The sequence below is a fragment of the Lipotes vexillifer genome, unplaced genomic scaffold, assembly GCF_000442215.2.
Source record: "Lipotes vexillifer unplaced genomic scaffold, Lipotes_vexillifer_v1.1 scaffold2655, whole genome shotgun sequence".
NCBI lineage: Eukaryota > Metazoa > Chordata > Mammalia > Artiodactyla > Lipotidae > Lipotes > Lipotes vexillifer.
Window position 1 is genome coordinate 238,653 of NW_006779430.1, and position 15,489 is coordinate 254,141.

A 15,489-nucleotide genomic window follows, 5' to 3' on the forward strand; every position below is an offset into this window, starting at 1 on the left:
GAGGCCCATGGGAGCCTGCTACATACCAGGGGGGCCGGCGCTCCGGGCTTGGCTGGCCGCCGGCTGAACTGAGTGCCGCAGACAACTGCTCAGTGCGGGCGAGACTGCCTGGTGCTGGGCCGGAGCCTGGGCCATGGTGAGGGGGAGGGCTGGCCTCAGGGCCGTGGCCGGGCTACTCAGACTCCCACCGCCTGGGTGAAGGGTTGTGGCCATCCCCTTGGCCAGCGGAGACCCTCCGACCGCATTATTCCGGGGTGGCCCAGCCCCGCCTACAGGAACCCTGAGGAAGTAAAGAGAATGAAGTCAGGGGAGGGCACAGATGCAACCACGCCACACAGGCCACTCAAGGCCCCGAGAGACGGGGGCCACGTGGTCCGGGGACAAATCCACCAAGAGAACACCTGCAGGCATGCGATGCCCAGAGCTCAGGCTGGCAGCAGAGCCCCCTTTACAACGGCATGGTCTCTCGATGCGAATATTTGAGAAACAGCAAGAGAACCCTAAGAAACGGAGAAATGATGCTAATCAGATATTTTGTTCCAGAGCCACTGCCTTGATTTAGTCTAACAAACAGCTGTGTGTCCCCAACACATGCAGAAGGAATGGGCTTGGAAGCATCTGGCAGGCGGCAGGCGGCAGGAAGCAGGACCGGTCTCCCTCTGGACACAGCTTCCTGGCTCTGGGGCCTCCAGGAAAGGGTGCAGACAAGCCCTGCGCTCCTGAGGGACGCCAGGGAACTTGCGGTTTCGCCCCATACTTTCCAGACGAAGCCGGTGCCGACAGCCCAGGAACACAAAGGAGCACAGGACCCCGAGACGGGCTCTGACGGTCTGTCCTGCACGTGCCGACACTGAGCCGTGCACCAGCTCTGAGCATGTGGGTCTGGGCTGGGAAGCTCCTGGGGTCCAGTTTCAGGGATCAAATGCCTTCCATTTGTCTAAGAGCTGGGAAAACGTCCCTTCTGTTCCCTCAGGATCTCAGTCGTGAAACCCCAGAGCCACACGTGGGGGAGGGCAGGCACTGCCGCCGGGGCCCTGGGCCATGTGGGAGGGCCCCGGGGAAGCAGAGCCTCTGCGGAGCAGCTGTGGGGAGAAGGGCCTCCTCGTCCAGGGCCACGGGGCCACGGGGCTCACAAATGGTGGGCCTTTCCAGGAGGGACCGTGGGTGGCGTGGCTCCCCTCCCCGCTGCTTCGAAGGTGCGAGTCGGTCGGGCGTCAGTGCAGGTTTGGGCATTGTTCAGTTGTCTTCCTGGAAGTCTTGTTCCAAAGAGAGCAGAGGCCCGGGGGCGAGTCTCCAGCGGACTGTGTGTCCTGGGCTGTGAACCAGGGCTGGGTAATCCAGGGTTCCACCCTGCAGTGGACGCTCCCCTCCATGGAAACATCTGACAACCCTGGGTCATCTCTAGCGAATTTTTAAACTTGCTTTTCCTAGGTCATAAAAACTATCAGTAAATTTGTAAAACACAGGAAGTCACAAGGAAGAAAAAAATTAATCACCCGTAATGCTCCGCTCAATAATAACGGTTAACTTCTGGGAATATGTTATCTTGCCTTCACGTGTGTGAATGGCATGTGCTTCTCGCACACACACCCGCTGTACTCACACGTGCACACACGTACACGCATTCACACATGCCCACGTGCCCACGAGGTCCTGCCCTGGAATGCACGCCCCCGTGTGCAGCTGCCACGTGCGGCTCTGCTCCTCGTGGGCGCGCCTCACCTAGAGACGGGCGTCACGTAGTTCCCCGGGAACACGCCCGAGAGCCCCGTCCGCAGGGCTGTGCCCTTGAACCAGCCGTCCCGACACTTCTCCAGCACGCGGTACGTGTCGCCCTTGCGCAGCTCCAGCTCGTCGCTCTTCTGGGGCTTGTAGGCGTAGAGCGCCAGGTACCTGCGGCAGGAGAGGCAGGCCGGTGAGGGGGTGCAGCCGGGATCAGCTACCAGGAGGTGCGGGCAGGGAAGGGACCGAGCTCCCCCGGTGACCCAGCAGCCACGGCCCCCACGCCCTGCGCTGAGCCGGCCGGCAGAGCGCACGGCGGCCACACGACTCGCCCGAGGCCCCGGAGGACCTGCCAGACGAGATGGTGGCGCCAGCTCTCTGGGCCCCTGCTTCATTCTCTTCTCTCTGCTTCATGCCTGACACTCTGGGCAAGAGAAAGCCTTCGGGAGAACGGGGGTGAGCTACGCAGCCCCGGGCTGGGTTTTTCTTGTTTCATCTCACCTGCTGCTTACCCATCCATCTAAGCTGGAAGAGACTCAGGGACCCTTTTAAAGAAAAGGCAGCCCAGTTAGGGACTCCTTAGATCTGTGGCTAATTGAAATTCTGCTTTTCTTTTAAGCCTCTTGGAACAATTTAGTGGTGTGAACCCTGGCCTAGGGCTTAGAAGCTGCGCCCTCAGGCACCAGCTGTAAGTGCTCTGCTACCTTGGGGCTTTGTGGACCCGGTGAGTTTGACCTAACGAGAGAGTGGTTTCAGGCAAATACACTGCTCACGCGATCTGGGCAGGAAAAGTGGCAGGGCTTTCACTCCAACAGGGAACCAGATGCATTTAAAGACATTTGTTTTGGCCGCATCACGCAACATGTGGGATCGTAAGTCCCCGACTAGGGATCGAACCCACGCTCCCTGCAATAGAAGCACGGAGTCTTGACCACTGGACCGACAGGCAAGTCCCAAGCTGCATTTTTAACAAGTGTCATCTTCTGGGCCGCCTACCAGGACGTGCCTGGTGGGCACACTGACCCTCCCGGGCTGGCTCCTGAAGACAGGAGCTCACCGACCCCCAGAGCACCCTCCTGACCCTGGAGGCCCTTCTTAGAAGGTGACGCAGAGATGGGACACAACTCACTGGGGTCAGGCGAGGAGAAGGGAGGCCTCCTGGCTCAGAGGGGCCTTGGGAGGAAGAGGCTAGAACAGGTGGAGAGCCCCGCAGAGCACAGACGTCCCGGCTGTAAAATTCAGTAAAATGAGATAAACTAAACAAAACCCACGCCACTTGGGTGCCCCTGCCCTGCCAGGCGAAGGCCTGGCCTCACCACCACCCTGCTCCCCTGGTGTGAGAGGACGGACCGGGTCTTAGAGACAAATCTGACAGGAGGAAGGACTCGGGCCCTCGGGGAGGGTGAACGAGGCCCCATCGGGAGGACCTCCTTGTCTGGGGTGAAGATTCATGCCAGCCACATGACACCAGGCGGCGATCAACAAAGAGCTGGGTGTCGTCCTTCTACCTGCATGTGTGTGCTGCTCGGGGGCCTCTTGGAGGACAAAGAGGAATCTCTGTAAACCAAAGTCCCATGAAAACTGCGTTCACACCCAGACTGCCTCACTGCGGGGCAGGACGGGAGAAAGGATGGGGGGAGGGCCACTGGGCTGGTCCTGGGGGGCTACGAGCCAATAAGAATGAGGCCTGCTCTCAAGGAAACAGAGTGAAACACAGATCTCACTCGTCTGCCTCATTCTGCCCCTCGGTGGCGTGAGAACAGTCTTCCTGATTCTGCTGCTGGTGACCCACAGTGGCCAGGGGGACGCCAAGCTGGGGGACACGTGGGCAAGCGTCATGACTTGGGCAACCTCCCTCAAACCCCTGGTCTGTGGGCTGAAGTCCTGCTGACTGAGGCCCCTCTTCCCAGGCTCCTGTCCCACGGGACTGCAGGGCGGGTGACCTCGAGGAGGGTGTGTATGAGGCGTGCAGGTTCCCTTCTCCCATGAGGAGTCCTGGCAGCTTGTCCTTCTGGGGCAGATCTTTTGTCCTCAGCTGGGATCCTGGCGAGTGGCCACCTGCTGCCCTGCGGCTGCGTCCATCTGCTGCTGAGGGAACCCAGGGATCCACCCAGAAGAGGGTGCGTGTGCCTGTCCAGCTGAGGGGACCCAGCAAACTGAGGTGCTCCCGGAACACACGGGCAAACTCCTGCCTCAGGACCTTTGCACCCGCCCCCTCCACCTGGGGGCCCCTCTCCCCTCTCATCTGCCCTCCCCCACAGCGTGCTCCCCATGGGCTAGAGACCTTCGTGTCCTGTTCGTGCTCCACCCCAGGGTCTAGAACAGTGTCTGCACCAGGCAGGTGCGCAATCAACATTTAAGGAAAGAATAAAATAGGGACTCTGGTTTTGAGACTAAGATCAAGACTGCTGAAGAAAAAGGGGTGTGTGTGGTCGTGTGTCCACGTAATGTATCCGCATGTGCATGTATGCGCATGTGTTCACATATGTATGCGCATGTGTTCACGTATGTATGTGCATGTGTATGTGTGCACATGTGTTTGTGTGTGTGCGTGTATGTACTTGTGTGTGTGTGTGTTGTTGTGTGCACGTGTGCGCGCATTGGGAACGGTTTCATCCAGCCCCGAGTTCTGCTGGACAAGCTGGGCTATGAGGATAAGTGGGGGAAGCGGGCTCTGAGTTTCCTCGTTTGGGGTCCGAGCACACAGCTAGGACCGGAAGGAGAAGGGGGTGCCCTGGGAGGTGCTCCCGGGAGGACGGAAGGAAAGGCAGAGGGGCTGCTCTCCAGAAAGGAAAGGGAAGAAGCCAGCAGAAGCAGAGGATGGATGACACAGGCGTTGGTCCACAGGGAGCTATAGGTCCAGAGGGAGGTGGGGGGCTGGAGGGACGAGGGGGCCCCCACGGGAGCTGAAAGGGCGTCTCTTAACACGGATACCCACTGGCGTGCAGCCCCGGGGGGTCAGGGTCCCTCCACCAGGGCCTGGCAGGTGGCCGTCTTCTTTGCCCCCACCCACCCTTCCAGCCCCTGGGACTGGGTGACTTCAGGGGCCACCTGCCGTGGAGCTGTGGATACGGGGGCTCCTGCAGGAGGGGGCGCCGTCCCTGCCGGGAGAGGACAGACCCCGGGTGGCGAGCGTGAGGCTCGGGGGTCTCAGCTGCCCAGGGCGGGCCCCCCACCCCCGGCGCAGCGTCCGCCAGCACCCACCTCCACGGCGGAGTCAACTCAGGTTTTCAAAGCAAGTGAGTGTCAGCGACCTCGGCAAAGAGCCGATGAGCCGTGTGTGTCTGTGATCTGGGGAGCGGCCGTCAGACGACAGAGCAACGTTTCCGGGGACGAGGTGATGGTCTCTCTCAGCATTCTGGGATCCCCGAGCCATTAGGGAACAAGGTCTGTGTTGACTTCTCAGCATCTTCCCATCACACAAGAATGAGCATTCTTCAGACCGTGGGCCTCAAGTCATCTGGATTAAGCCTTTAAATCAGAAGAGGCTTCTTTCAAAATCCCACTGGTACTTTAGAGAAACACACCACGGTTCCTGATGAAGTCATAAAGGCAGAAAACGGGCAACTGAGGCGAACCTGGCGGAAACCACCAGCCGACTCGCCCGGCCTGGACCAACCGTGGGCCCCGCCGCGGCTGGAGCGCCGGCCTCCAGGACCACGGGCTCTGCTGAGGCGCGTCCTGAGCGAGTCTGCAGGCTGACTGGATCTATTCTGCGTCCCGCCTCCTCACGTGGGACGCCCAGAGTCTAACAGGGGAAAGCGAGGTTTCCTTCCCAGTTTCAGCTATTTATTTCTTGGAGGCGTACTGGTTCTGGTGCCCCTTGGGCACTAACCACGCGGGGGAGAGGGGCTTACTTCCAAGGATGCCTTCAGCCCCGGGGGAATGAGGCGCCCTCCTCCTCCAAGTCATCAGAGTCAGAACTCTGCCCTACCTTGTTGACGGGGAGCTATTGATGGGCAGCTGCGCCCATGGGGCAGCGTGCAGAGCCCCACCCCACCTCGGGTACCATGGGCCGAGGCAGGACGAGGGTGCAGGGCAGGAAGCTGGCATTAGTCATGGTCTCGCCCAAGCCCCACGTGAGCTGTGAGCCCATTTCACAGCTGAGCACACTGAGGCTCAAAAAAGATGGAGAATCTGTGTTTACAAAGCAGCGAGCTGGAGGCAGGTGGTTCCGTGGCGCAGGGACCTGGCGGGGGTGGGGGGCACTGCGGGAGGCTGGGGAGAGGCCCAGGCGGGCGAGGCCGGGGAGCGGGGGCTCCGTGTGGGGGGGGCCTGTGCTGAGTGGCACCAGGGCACTAATGCCCTTGCTGTCTTCATCTTTATTTTAAATTTGTTCTCTGAGGAGTAATCCCTCCTCTGGTCTCAATATTTCAAGTTCAGCCTCTCAGTGTGCATGGCTGGGGGGTGGAATGTAAACAAATCTGACTTCACCTGGAACACCTCTGCCCCCCCACCTCCCCACGGGCGTTCTCCTGCACTAGGGGCCTGCACATCTGCGTGCAGCTTGCGCTGGGGCAGCACTGGCCAGGGAACGTGGCATCTGTTTCCCCTGTTGTGACTCAAGAAAACGCCCCGGAGGGACCAGCCGGCTCCCAGCCCGACACCTGTAGCTCTGCGGTCCCTGCCGTGCGCCGGGTCACTCCGTCCAGGTCCAAGTGCGGCCACAGGGTAGGGTGCATCCTTTGCACCCCTTCCCACCCCACGCCTTCAGCCGCACCCACCAGAACTGCGTGCTGCCCTCCTGGGAAAGCTGGAGGATGATCCTCGATCCTCACGGAACCTGGGGGCCCCAGCTGGGCCTGGGTGAAATGGGAGAACCAGGCAGCAGCCGCGTGGTTCCCGACGCCCCACCCTCCCTTTCCACTCCTTCCAAAGGCCTTGAGCTCAGCACAGGCCTCCACGGAGGACGCAGGGGGTCCTGCGTCACGTGCAGAGCAGGCCCGGGATTCGCCTCTGCGCGTTCACACACAAGGTTGGTACTGATTTCAGGCAGGAGTGGGAGCGTCTGGATACCAGCGCCTCTTCCCCACAGCCCGGTGGCCGGCAGGGGGCTCTCGGGCCCATCGAAGAGGCGACCCCTCTGCCAGGCAGCTGCAGCCCTGTGTGAGGCGGGGGGGAGTGTCAGGCCCCTTCCCAGCGCCCTCGGCCGGCAGTGGCGCCGTGACCACCGAGCCTGGCACCGTGGGAAGAGCAGCCAGCTGGGAACAGCCGTCGCTCACCGCATTACTTGCCCTTTCCTACAGAAGATCTTCACTTGCTGTTAATTGTCTACGCAGGCGCTAATCAAGCAGTGATTAAAGAACTTTAACGCCGTCATTAACTTCACACCCTTCCGCCTGCATAGGAGGCCTGCTCGTTTCTTCTGGAGTAAGGAAGTTTCTTTTCCATTCCTCCTGGGAAGAGTCTGCCTCTGCTCTTCTAGCTGCCAGGGCCGCACGGACTCAGGTCAGTGCGACACGTGCCGCTCGCTGGCTCTCAGTCAGCAGGATCAGCTGAGGAGAGGGTTCAGCACAGGAAGTTCCCGAGCTCGCCTCTTCGCACGGACACAGCAAGTCCACAGCCACACGTGGGACCACCTCCTCGGAAAGGGACCTGAACACTGGCTGAACAGAGCCTCCACCACGAAGGGTAGAAGGAAAGCGTGGAGACGGGCAGGGGAAGCAGAGAGCCAGACTTGCCCAGGAAAACCCCTCCCCAGCCACCGCAATCCAGTCAGGAGGGACCACAGGGGACGGGTCTCTTCCCTGAGGAGTGAGGGATTCAAGCTCTACACGCAGCCCCCAACCCTAGATCCCGCTCAGAGAGACCAGCCCCCAAAACACCCGACTTTGAAAACCAACAGAGAATACGCAGGAAATCTACAGAAGCACAGGGAATGGAAAACCCGCTCTCAGTGGAGTTGAACGTGCAGACTCACTCAACCTAAAAACCAGTGCAAGAATACTGAACAGCTCACAGCCCACTTACTGACGCTGAAGCAACTGCCAGAGAGGCGGGAACCAAGTGGGCTACTCCCTGGGGACTGAGTCTCTGGCGGGAGCCGTATCCGTGATCTCAGGCTACCTTGCTAATGCCGGCTGGTGGGCGCAATTTTGGAATGCTCCATCTAACCTGTTAGTGTCAGTGGGTGTGCCCTGATGAAGCCCCGCCCACCCTGCACTTTGGCTAGGCCTCACAGCCAGCTGAGCAATAGCCCTGCCCACCAGTTCCCAGCAGCTGCTGAGGCTGGGCCCGCGGACCTTCAGAGGCCAGCCCCACCCACCAGCATGCCTCAGCAGTAGCTGCAGCACCCCCACAACGGGAGGCTGCGCACAGCCCACACAGGGGACCCTCGAGTGCCTGACTCTGGTGGCCAGGCAGGATCGCACCTCTGGGCCCACAGGACATCTCCTAATAAGGCCACCCCTTCAAGACTGGGAGCTGAAGGAGCTGATTTACCTAAATACATAGAAGCAAACACAGAGAGAGTCACAGGCAAAACGAGGAGGCAGAAGAATATGTTCCAATTGAAAAAACAAGATAAAACCTCAGAGAAAGAACCAAACAAAATGGAGATAAGCAACCTACCTGATAAAGGGTTAAAAGTAATGGTCAAAACGACACTCACCAAACTCAGGAGAATGGACTTACTGGACACGTACAGAACATTCCATCCAAAAGCAGCCGAAAACACGCTCTTCTCAAGCATACATGGAACATTCTCCAGGATTAATCACACCAGTTTACAAAACAGGTCTCAATAAATTTAAGAAGGTGGAAATCATATCAAGCATCTTCTCTGACCACAATTGTGTGAAACCAGAAGTCAATCAAAAGAAAAATTGGGGAAAACCACAAAAACCTGGAAATTAAACAACATGAATGGACCATTGACAAAATCAAAGGAGAAATGTAAAAATACGTAGAAACAAATGAAAATAGAACCACAATGATCCAAAATCTATGGATCACTGCAAAAGCAGTTCTAAGAGGGAAATTTATAGTGATATGAGCCTACCTCAGGAAGCAAGAAAAATCTCAAATAAATAATCCAACCTTATACTTAAAGGAGCTAGAAAAAAGAAGAAAAAACAAAGTCCAATGTTAGTAGAAGAAAGGAAATAATAAACATCAGAGCAGAAATAAATGAAATAGAGACTAAAAAAAAAAAAAAAACAATAGAAATGATCAATGAAACTAAGAGCTGGTTCTTTGAAAAGATAAACAAAATTCTCAAACTTTTAACTAGGCTTATCACGAAAAAAAGAGAACTGGCCCAAACCAATAAACTCAGAAATGAAAAAAGACGTTACAACTGACACCAAAGAAACAGAAAGGATCATAAGAGACTGCTGAGAACAATTATACGCCAACAACAACCTGGAAGAAATGGAAAAATTTCTAAAAACGTATAATCTTCCAAGACTGAATCATGAAGAAATAGAAAATCTGAATAGACTGATGACTAGTAAGGAGAATAAATTAGTAATCAAAATTCTCCCAAGAAACGAAAGTCCAGGACCAGAGGGCTTCACTGATGAATTCCATAAAATATTCAAAGAAGATTTAATACCCATCCTTTTCAAACTCTTCCAAAAAATTAAAGAGGAGGGTAACCAAACTCATTTCACAAGGTCAACATTACTCTGATAACGAATCCAGATAAAGACACCACAAAAATAGAAAATTACAGGCCAATATCCTTGACAAACATAGATGCAAAAATCTTGAACAAAATATTAGCAAATCGAATTCAAAAATATTGATACATTAAAAGGATCATACACTGTGACCAAGCAGATTTACTCCAGGGATGCAAGGATGGTTTAACATCTGCAAATCAACCAATGTGATCCACCATATTAACAAGATGAAGAATAAAAACCACATGATCATCTCAATAGATACTGAAAAAACGTTTGACAAAATTCAACATCCCCTTACGATAAAAAACTATCAACAAAGTGGATACAGAGGGAACATATCTCAACATAGTAAGAGCCATATATGATAAGCCCACGTCTAACATCATTCGCCACAGTGAAAAGCTGAAAGCAATTCCTCCAAGATCAGGAACAAGACAAGGATGTCCACTCTTGCCACTTTTATCCAACATAATACTGGAAGACACAGAGAACGGACGTGTGGACACAGGGAGGGGTGGTGGGATGAACTGGGAGATTGGGGCTGACATATGTGCACTGCCATGTGTAAAACAGAGAGCTGGTGGGAACCTGCTGTATAGCGCAGGGAGCTCAGCTTGGTGCTCTGTGGTGACTTAGATGGGTGGGATGGCAGGGGCGGGGGGTGGCAGGGAGGTCTAAGAGGGAGAGGATACATGTATACATAAAGCTGAATAACTTCACTGTATAGCAGAAACTAACACAACATTGTAAAGCAACTATACCCCAATTCTAAAAAATAAAATAATACTGGAAGTCCTAGTCACAGCAATCGGACAAGAAAAAGAAAAAGAATTCACACTGGAAAGGCAGAAGTAAAACTGCCACTGTTTGCAGATGACATGATATTATACATAGAAAATCCTGAAGATACCACCAAAAAACTGCTAGAAGTCAGCAATGAATTTTATAAAGTTGCAGCATATGAAATTAATATACAGAAATCTAGCAACAAACTATCCAAAAGAAAAATGAAGAGAACAATCCCATTTACAACTGCGTCAAAAAGAATAAAATATCTAGGAATAAATTTAACCAAGGAGGTGAAAACAGTGGAACCTATAAGACGTTGATGAAAGAAACTGAAGACACAAAAAATGGAAAAGATACTTTGTGCTCATGGATCAGAAGAATTAGTGTTGTTAAAATGTCCATATTCTCCAGGCAGTCTACAGAGTCAGTGCAACCCTTATCAAAATTGCAATGGCATTTTGCATAGAACTACAACAAATAATCCTAAAATTTGCACGGAATCTCAAAAGACATCGAATAGCCAAAGCAATCCTGAGAAGGAAGAGCAAAGCTGGAGGTATGGTGTCTCTGATTTCAAACCATACAGCCACAGAATGCATGCATTAACTTGCAGTAGTCCAGTACGCTCGTGCTGGCCACACGGTCCATGTATGACCACCATGACCAGCAGACACATTCCTGCCAAAAGGCTTGTCACCCTCTGAAAGATGTATCTGACTCCCTTCTGTTACCCAAATGAAAATCTCCACCCAAACAGGGACACCATGCTCTGGGGGTGAGGCAGAGGGAGTTGGCAGGGGGCTGGGGACCACACTGACCCCCTCATGCCCCAGGGCAGAGCGGGGGCAGGGGGAGAAAGAAGTCCCTGCAAACTCTGCACCAAACTTAAAATCCCTCCGTGATGTGGAAGGTCTGTATGTGGCTGAGGCCTCCAGCATGTGCTGATGACTCTCAGGGAGTGATACTCCTGGAACTGGGTCTCCAAGGCAGAGTGGCCTCCTTGGGTGGCTGACCTGGTGTACAAGAGCAGGGGCTCTGCGCTGCTGCCAGGACCCTTGGCGCCCAGGAGGGGAGGATCCGGCTCTCTCTGAACAAGTAAGAATTACTGAGAGCCTGCGTGCCAGGCACCTTGCTGCGGACGCCAAGATGAAACACCCTGGCCTCGTGCTTCACGAGCTCTCCTGTCCCGCCTTGCACTTGGGGAACTACAGTAAGGCCTCACCGTCTCCCATGGACCAGGCCTGCTTCCTCAGGTAAAGAGTCCTGCACCCAGTTCTCATGACCAAGACCCCTGCCCATCCCTCCCCGGGTGCCCCATCCTCAGGTTTGAGTGAAGGCCGCTGGAACTCATCCGGAGACCTAGTTGGAAGACGGTGCCCTCTGTCCAGTGTTGGCGAGGCCTGAATTTCTGCCTAAAGACATCGAGACACCACTTACTAACCTACGTCCCCTCCGGAAGCTATGCAAAGATAGGTAGGCCCCAATGTCCTTGGCTTAGTTGGTTTCGGCAATCACCCAGTCACAGCAGGATGTTCAGGGACGCCTGTCTGCTGCCAGATAGAGGTAAGCGTCTGGCCTGGGCTCGAAGCAGGTGAACCTGTACCAGCGGATGTAACCGCCTTCTAGGAATCCTTCTGAAGACTGGCAAACTGCATGTTCAAAGGCATCGTTCGCTTGAGATCCATTTTGTTCTGCCACTACACAGGTTCTAAGTGTCCCTCTGGCCACACTGGACCTTGGGAACTTCCTACCTTGCCACATTGTTTCCAAATTCATATTCTCCACCTTAAACGGTCATTCAAGTAACTGAACTCACTGCCAAATAACAGAGCAGCCAGCAATGTGATTCTTTGGAACACCCTTTAAATGGCGATTTTAAACGGCACATCTTTTAGGAGCTGTCATTTAACAAGAGCAGATTCTCTAAACAGACAAGCATCTCACTTCCCAGCAACGGTTCATCTGGATGGATTTGGGGATGACATGCAGCTGCTGTGCACTGGATGGCAGTGGGCACAGAGCTGCATCTGGGCAGTTGGTGACGTCGGCTACTCTGGCTGCCCTCTGCCCCGCGGGGCCCACCTCCTCAGGGGCCTCTGGGGCCCTTTCTTGGGTAGCAAGTGAAAGTGTCATCAAATATCTGGACCCCACCCCCACCCCCGGCTTGTACCGGATGCCGGGGGGCAGTGATGTTGAACCCACCAGCCTGCTGGCCAGGCGGCCCCGCCAGCAGTCCTGTGAGCTGCACAGAACCAAGCAGGTGACACGCTAGAAAACCCCACGTGGACACGTTAGCGGTGGCGGGGGTGGGGGGGAGGCGCTGAAGGCTAGGACCCCAAAAACATAAACGGCAGCTCACACGTTGAGGGGCAGCTGGACTTTGGGAGCCGTGCCCTGCTGTTCAGCCGCTGGGGTGCATCCAGCCGAGGCGTCCTGGAAACAGACAAGAGGAGACAGTGAGTGGACACAGGCTCCAGGGGCAGGGAGCAGCCGCAGTGGAGTCTGGGCGTCTGGCCCCCTTGGCTGCCTGACTCTGTGGCCTCCACGGGCCAGGGTTCCGCTGCCCGGGTTTAGTAGCCATCCTTCAACCCAGAAGGGGCCTGGCAACCAGCGACCCCCGTCCCTCCCGCAGCAGCTCAGGAAACCGATCAGCCCGCGTCTGGCTCGGACAGTGTGGTGCCTTGTCCATCACGGAAAGAGGCAGTGGGGTGGCCGGCCTTCATTCTCAGGACTCAGATTCGTTCCTCCTGTGTTTGGCCGAGAAAATCCAGACAAAACCTTTCATGCTACAACACGTCAGCTTACTTAGAAACCGTGTCCCCGAAAGCTAAAGAAAATTGGTCCTTTGGCAGTGGACAGGGGGGCAGCTAGAGGGTGCCAGGATGTAAAGCACTGCCTCTCCTGCCTGACACGAGGCGCGCAAAGCTTCACGGGTCTACTCTGCGAGACGATGGAGGGATGGCCCCCTTGCAGGAGGTTCCTGTCAAGTGTCAGGTGCACGGTGAGCTGGGTGAGGGCCAAGCAGCGGGCTCTGGGCTGCAAGATGATGCTGGGCTATCCTTAGGGAAGCCCGTAGACCCAGCCTGCCAGGGGCATCGTCCCCCGAGTCCCCTCACCACACACTGGCTCATGCCGCCCCTGCCCTCCCCAGGTGGCATCCCATCTTTCTGCTCAGGGTACTGGGTGGCGAGCTGAACTCTGACCCCCAAAGGTGTGCATGAGTCATAGCCCTCGTGCCTGTGAAGGTGACCTTATTTGGAATCGGGGTCTTTGCAGGGGTAAATATGAGGCAAGGATCCTGAGATGAGATTATCCCACGAGACAGAAAAGAAGAACGGAGACGCCAGAGTTGAGAAGGTGACGAGCAGACACGAGGGCGACACGTCTGCAAGCCAAGGAGGTAGGGTGCTGGCGGCCAGCAGATGCTGGAGGGGCCTGGGTGGGGTCTCCATCAGCCCCATAAGAAGCCAGCCCACCGACAGCTTGATTTTGGACCTCTGGCCTCCAGAATGCTGAGCAGGCACTGCCTGCTGCTCTGAGCCACCCGGTTTGTTACAGCAGCTCCAGGAAACTAACCCAGATGGGGACACCCAGGGGTATCTCAAAGCTGAGGGAGCTAGGGTGTCCTCCCCTCCTGGAGGCCTCCCTCAAGGGCAGGACAGGGACCCCGTTGGAACAGGGAGCCAGGCAGCCTTGCGCAGAGCCCTCAGGAGCTGCTGGTGCCTTGGCCCCGGGCAGGCGGGGAAGCTGACCCGTCACCACGTGTGTGTCCTCAGGGCACAAAGAGCACCGAAGCACAAATCACAGAGAAGCACCTGCAACAGGCCCGGGGCGGTAGGACAACCCACACAGGACCGACCGCCTCAGGGTCCTCTTGCTGTGCGGGGAGGGTCATTCTTGCCCATCGCTGACCAGCTGCAACCTCGAGTCTGGTCTCCGAGGCAGCCTCCCCCACCCCCCGCCCCCGGGAGCCGCAGCCCGTCAGCAGCCCCTCAGGCAGACGTCAGAACTGCCTCTCCTCGTCAGGACATGGAGCTTCTGGCAGACTGAGAACGTGCGACACCCACACGGAACGCCGCCGCCCCCTCCCCAGGCCACTGACGTCCCGAGCGCCTTCCCCACCCCCAGCTTCTGCAGCTGCGGGAGGGACGGAGCTCCTCAGACCTGCCCCTGCGGCTGCCGTGTGGATGCTGCGGAGCCAGGAAGGCGGGGCCGTCCCTTTCCGCCCAGAGACTCCGGGTCTCCTGCTCGCTGGGCACGCCTGCCCCCAGGAAGGGACAGCCCCGCAGCCAGGGAGACAGCACCCAGGCCCACGGCTCCCCTCGAGCAAGTGAGGGGCCCCTCCCTGCTCGCTGACAAGGAGGGGGCAGGCGGCATCCACTGACCACCTGAGCTCAGGTCCAGCTGGGGGCGCAGACACGGCCTGCGATCTCGGGGGTTTCCTTGGGGTGGGGGACAGGCGTCAGGCAGGTCGTTACAGACACGGGGTCCCGGCAAGAGCTGGGCCGCAGAGCACACGACGGGCGCCGAGGCTGGGTGTGGCCACAGGGGCTCCTGAGCGCCCAGTGAAGGGAGAGGGAGGAGAAAGCAAGCTTTGCAGGTTGGAAGCAGAGGCTGGAGCACCAGGGGCGGGGGGAGCCCCGGGAGCCCCCGAGCCAGCTGTGGATCCTGGGCAGCACCTGGAAGCCAAAGACACACCTGGTAGGGAGGGCACCAGCCCACGTCTCCGCCGAGGACGGTCAGTCGTGGATCGGCGGTCAGGGTGATGAGAGGGAGACAGGGGGGTCTGGATGCGCAGGAGGCCGTGGGTAAGGAGGGTAAGAGCAGGTATAAAAGCGGCCACCGCCCACCCAGAGCTCACCAGGGACCAGGCTCTGCTCCGAGCACTTTGCCGGGAATAACGCATTTACTCCGCAGAGAAGCCTGTAGGCAGGTGCTGCTTTCTGTCACCACTTCACAAAATGAGGGAACCCAGGCCCAAGGCAGGAGGTGCGTGGCTCACAGTCACCCAGCCGGCCAGCGCCCCAGGCTGGCCGTGAACCCGACAGCCCACGCTGGGGGCCGTGTGCATCCCCACGACCCCGTCCCCAGGGGCTTCCCGGGGAGGCACCAGCGAGTGACCGCAGGCCCAGGGCCCTAAGCAGCACGGAGTCACCATTTCACAGGCCTGCGTCCTCACAGCCAGCAGGGCAGGCAGTCAGTCCTCTCGCTTCTCTCTGACTCTGACGCAGGGGACCCAGGACCATCTTCCGTCTCTAGTTCCCTTTCTCTTGCCAAGGGAGGCAACGTATTCGCAGGTTCCGGGGATCAGGACGTGCACACGGTGGGCGTTACTCCCCCTCTACCTACA

At 56.7% G+C, this 15,489-nt stretch overlaps 1 protein-coding gene across 1 annotated transcript in view; it reads right to left on the bottom strand.

Moving 5' to 3' along the window:
* The window catches only part of LOC103074582 (SH3 domain-containing RING finger protein 3-like), a 118,637-nt gene that overhangs the window by 54,824 nt on the left and 48,324 nt on the right, over positions 1–15,489 (bottom strand). The window contains exons 5-7 of the mRNA XM_007452604.1: positions 12,499–12,572; positions 1,723–1,893; positions 27–280 (exon numbers count right to left, since the gene is read on the bottom strand). Coding sequence (XP_007452666.1) covers positions 27–280; positions 1,723–1,893; positions 12,499–12,572 — 499 coding nt within the window. The remainder of the gene's footprint in view (positions 1–26; positions 281–1,722; positions 1,894–12,498; positions 12,573–15,489) is intronic.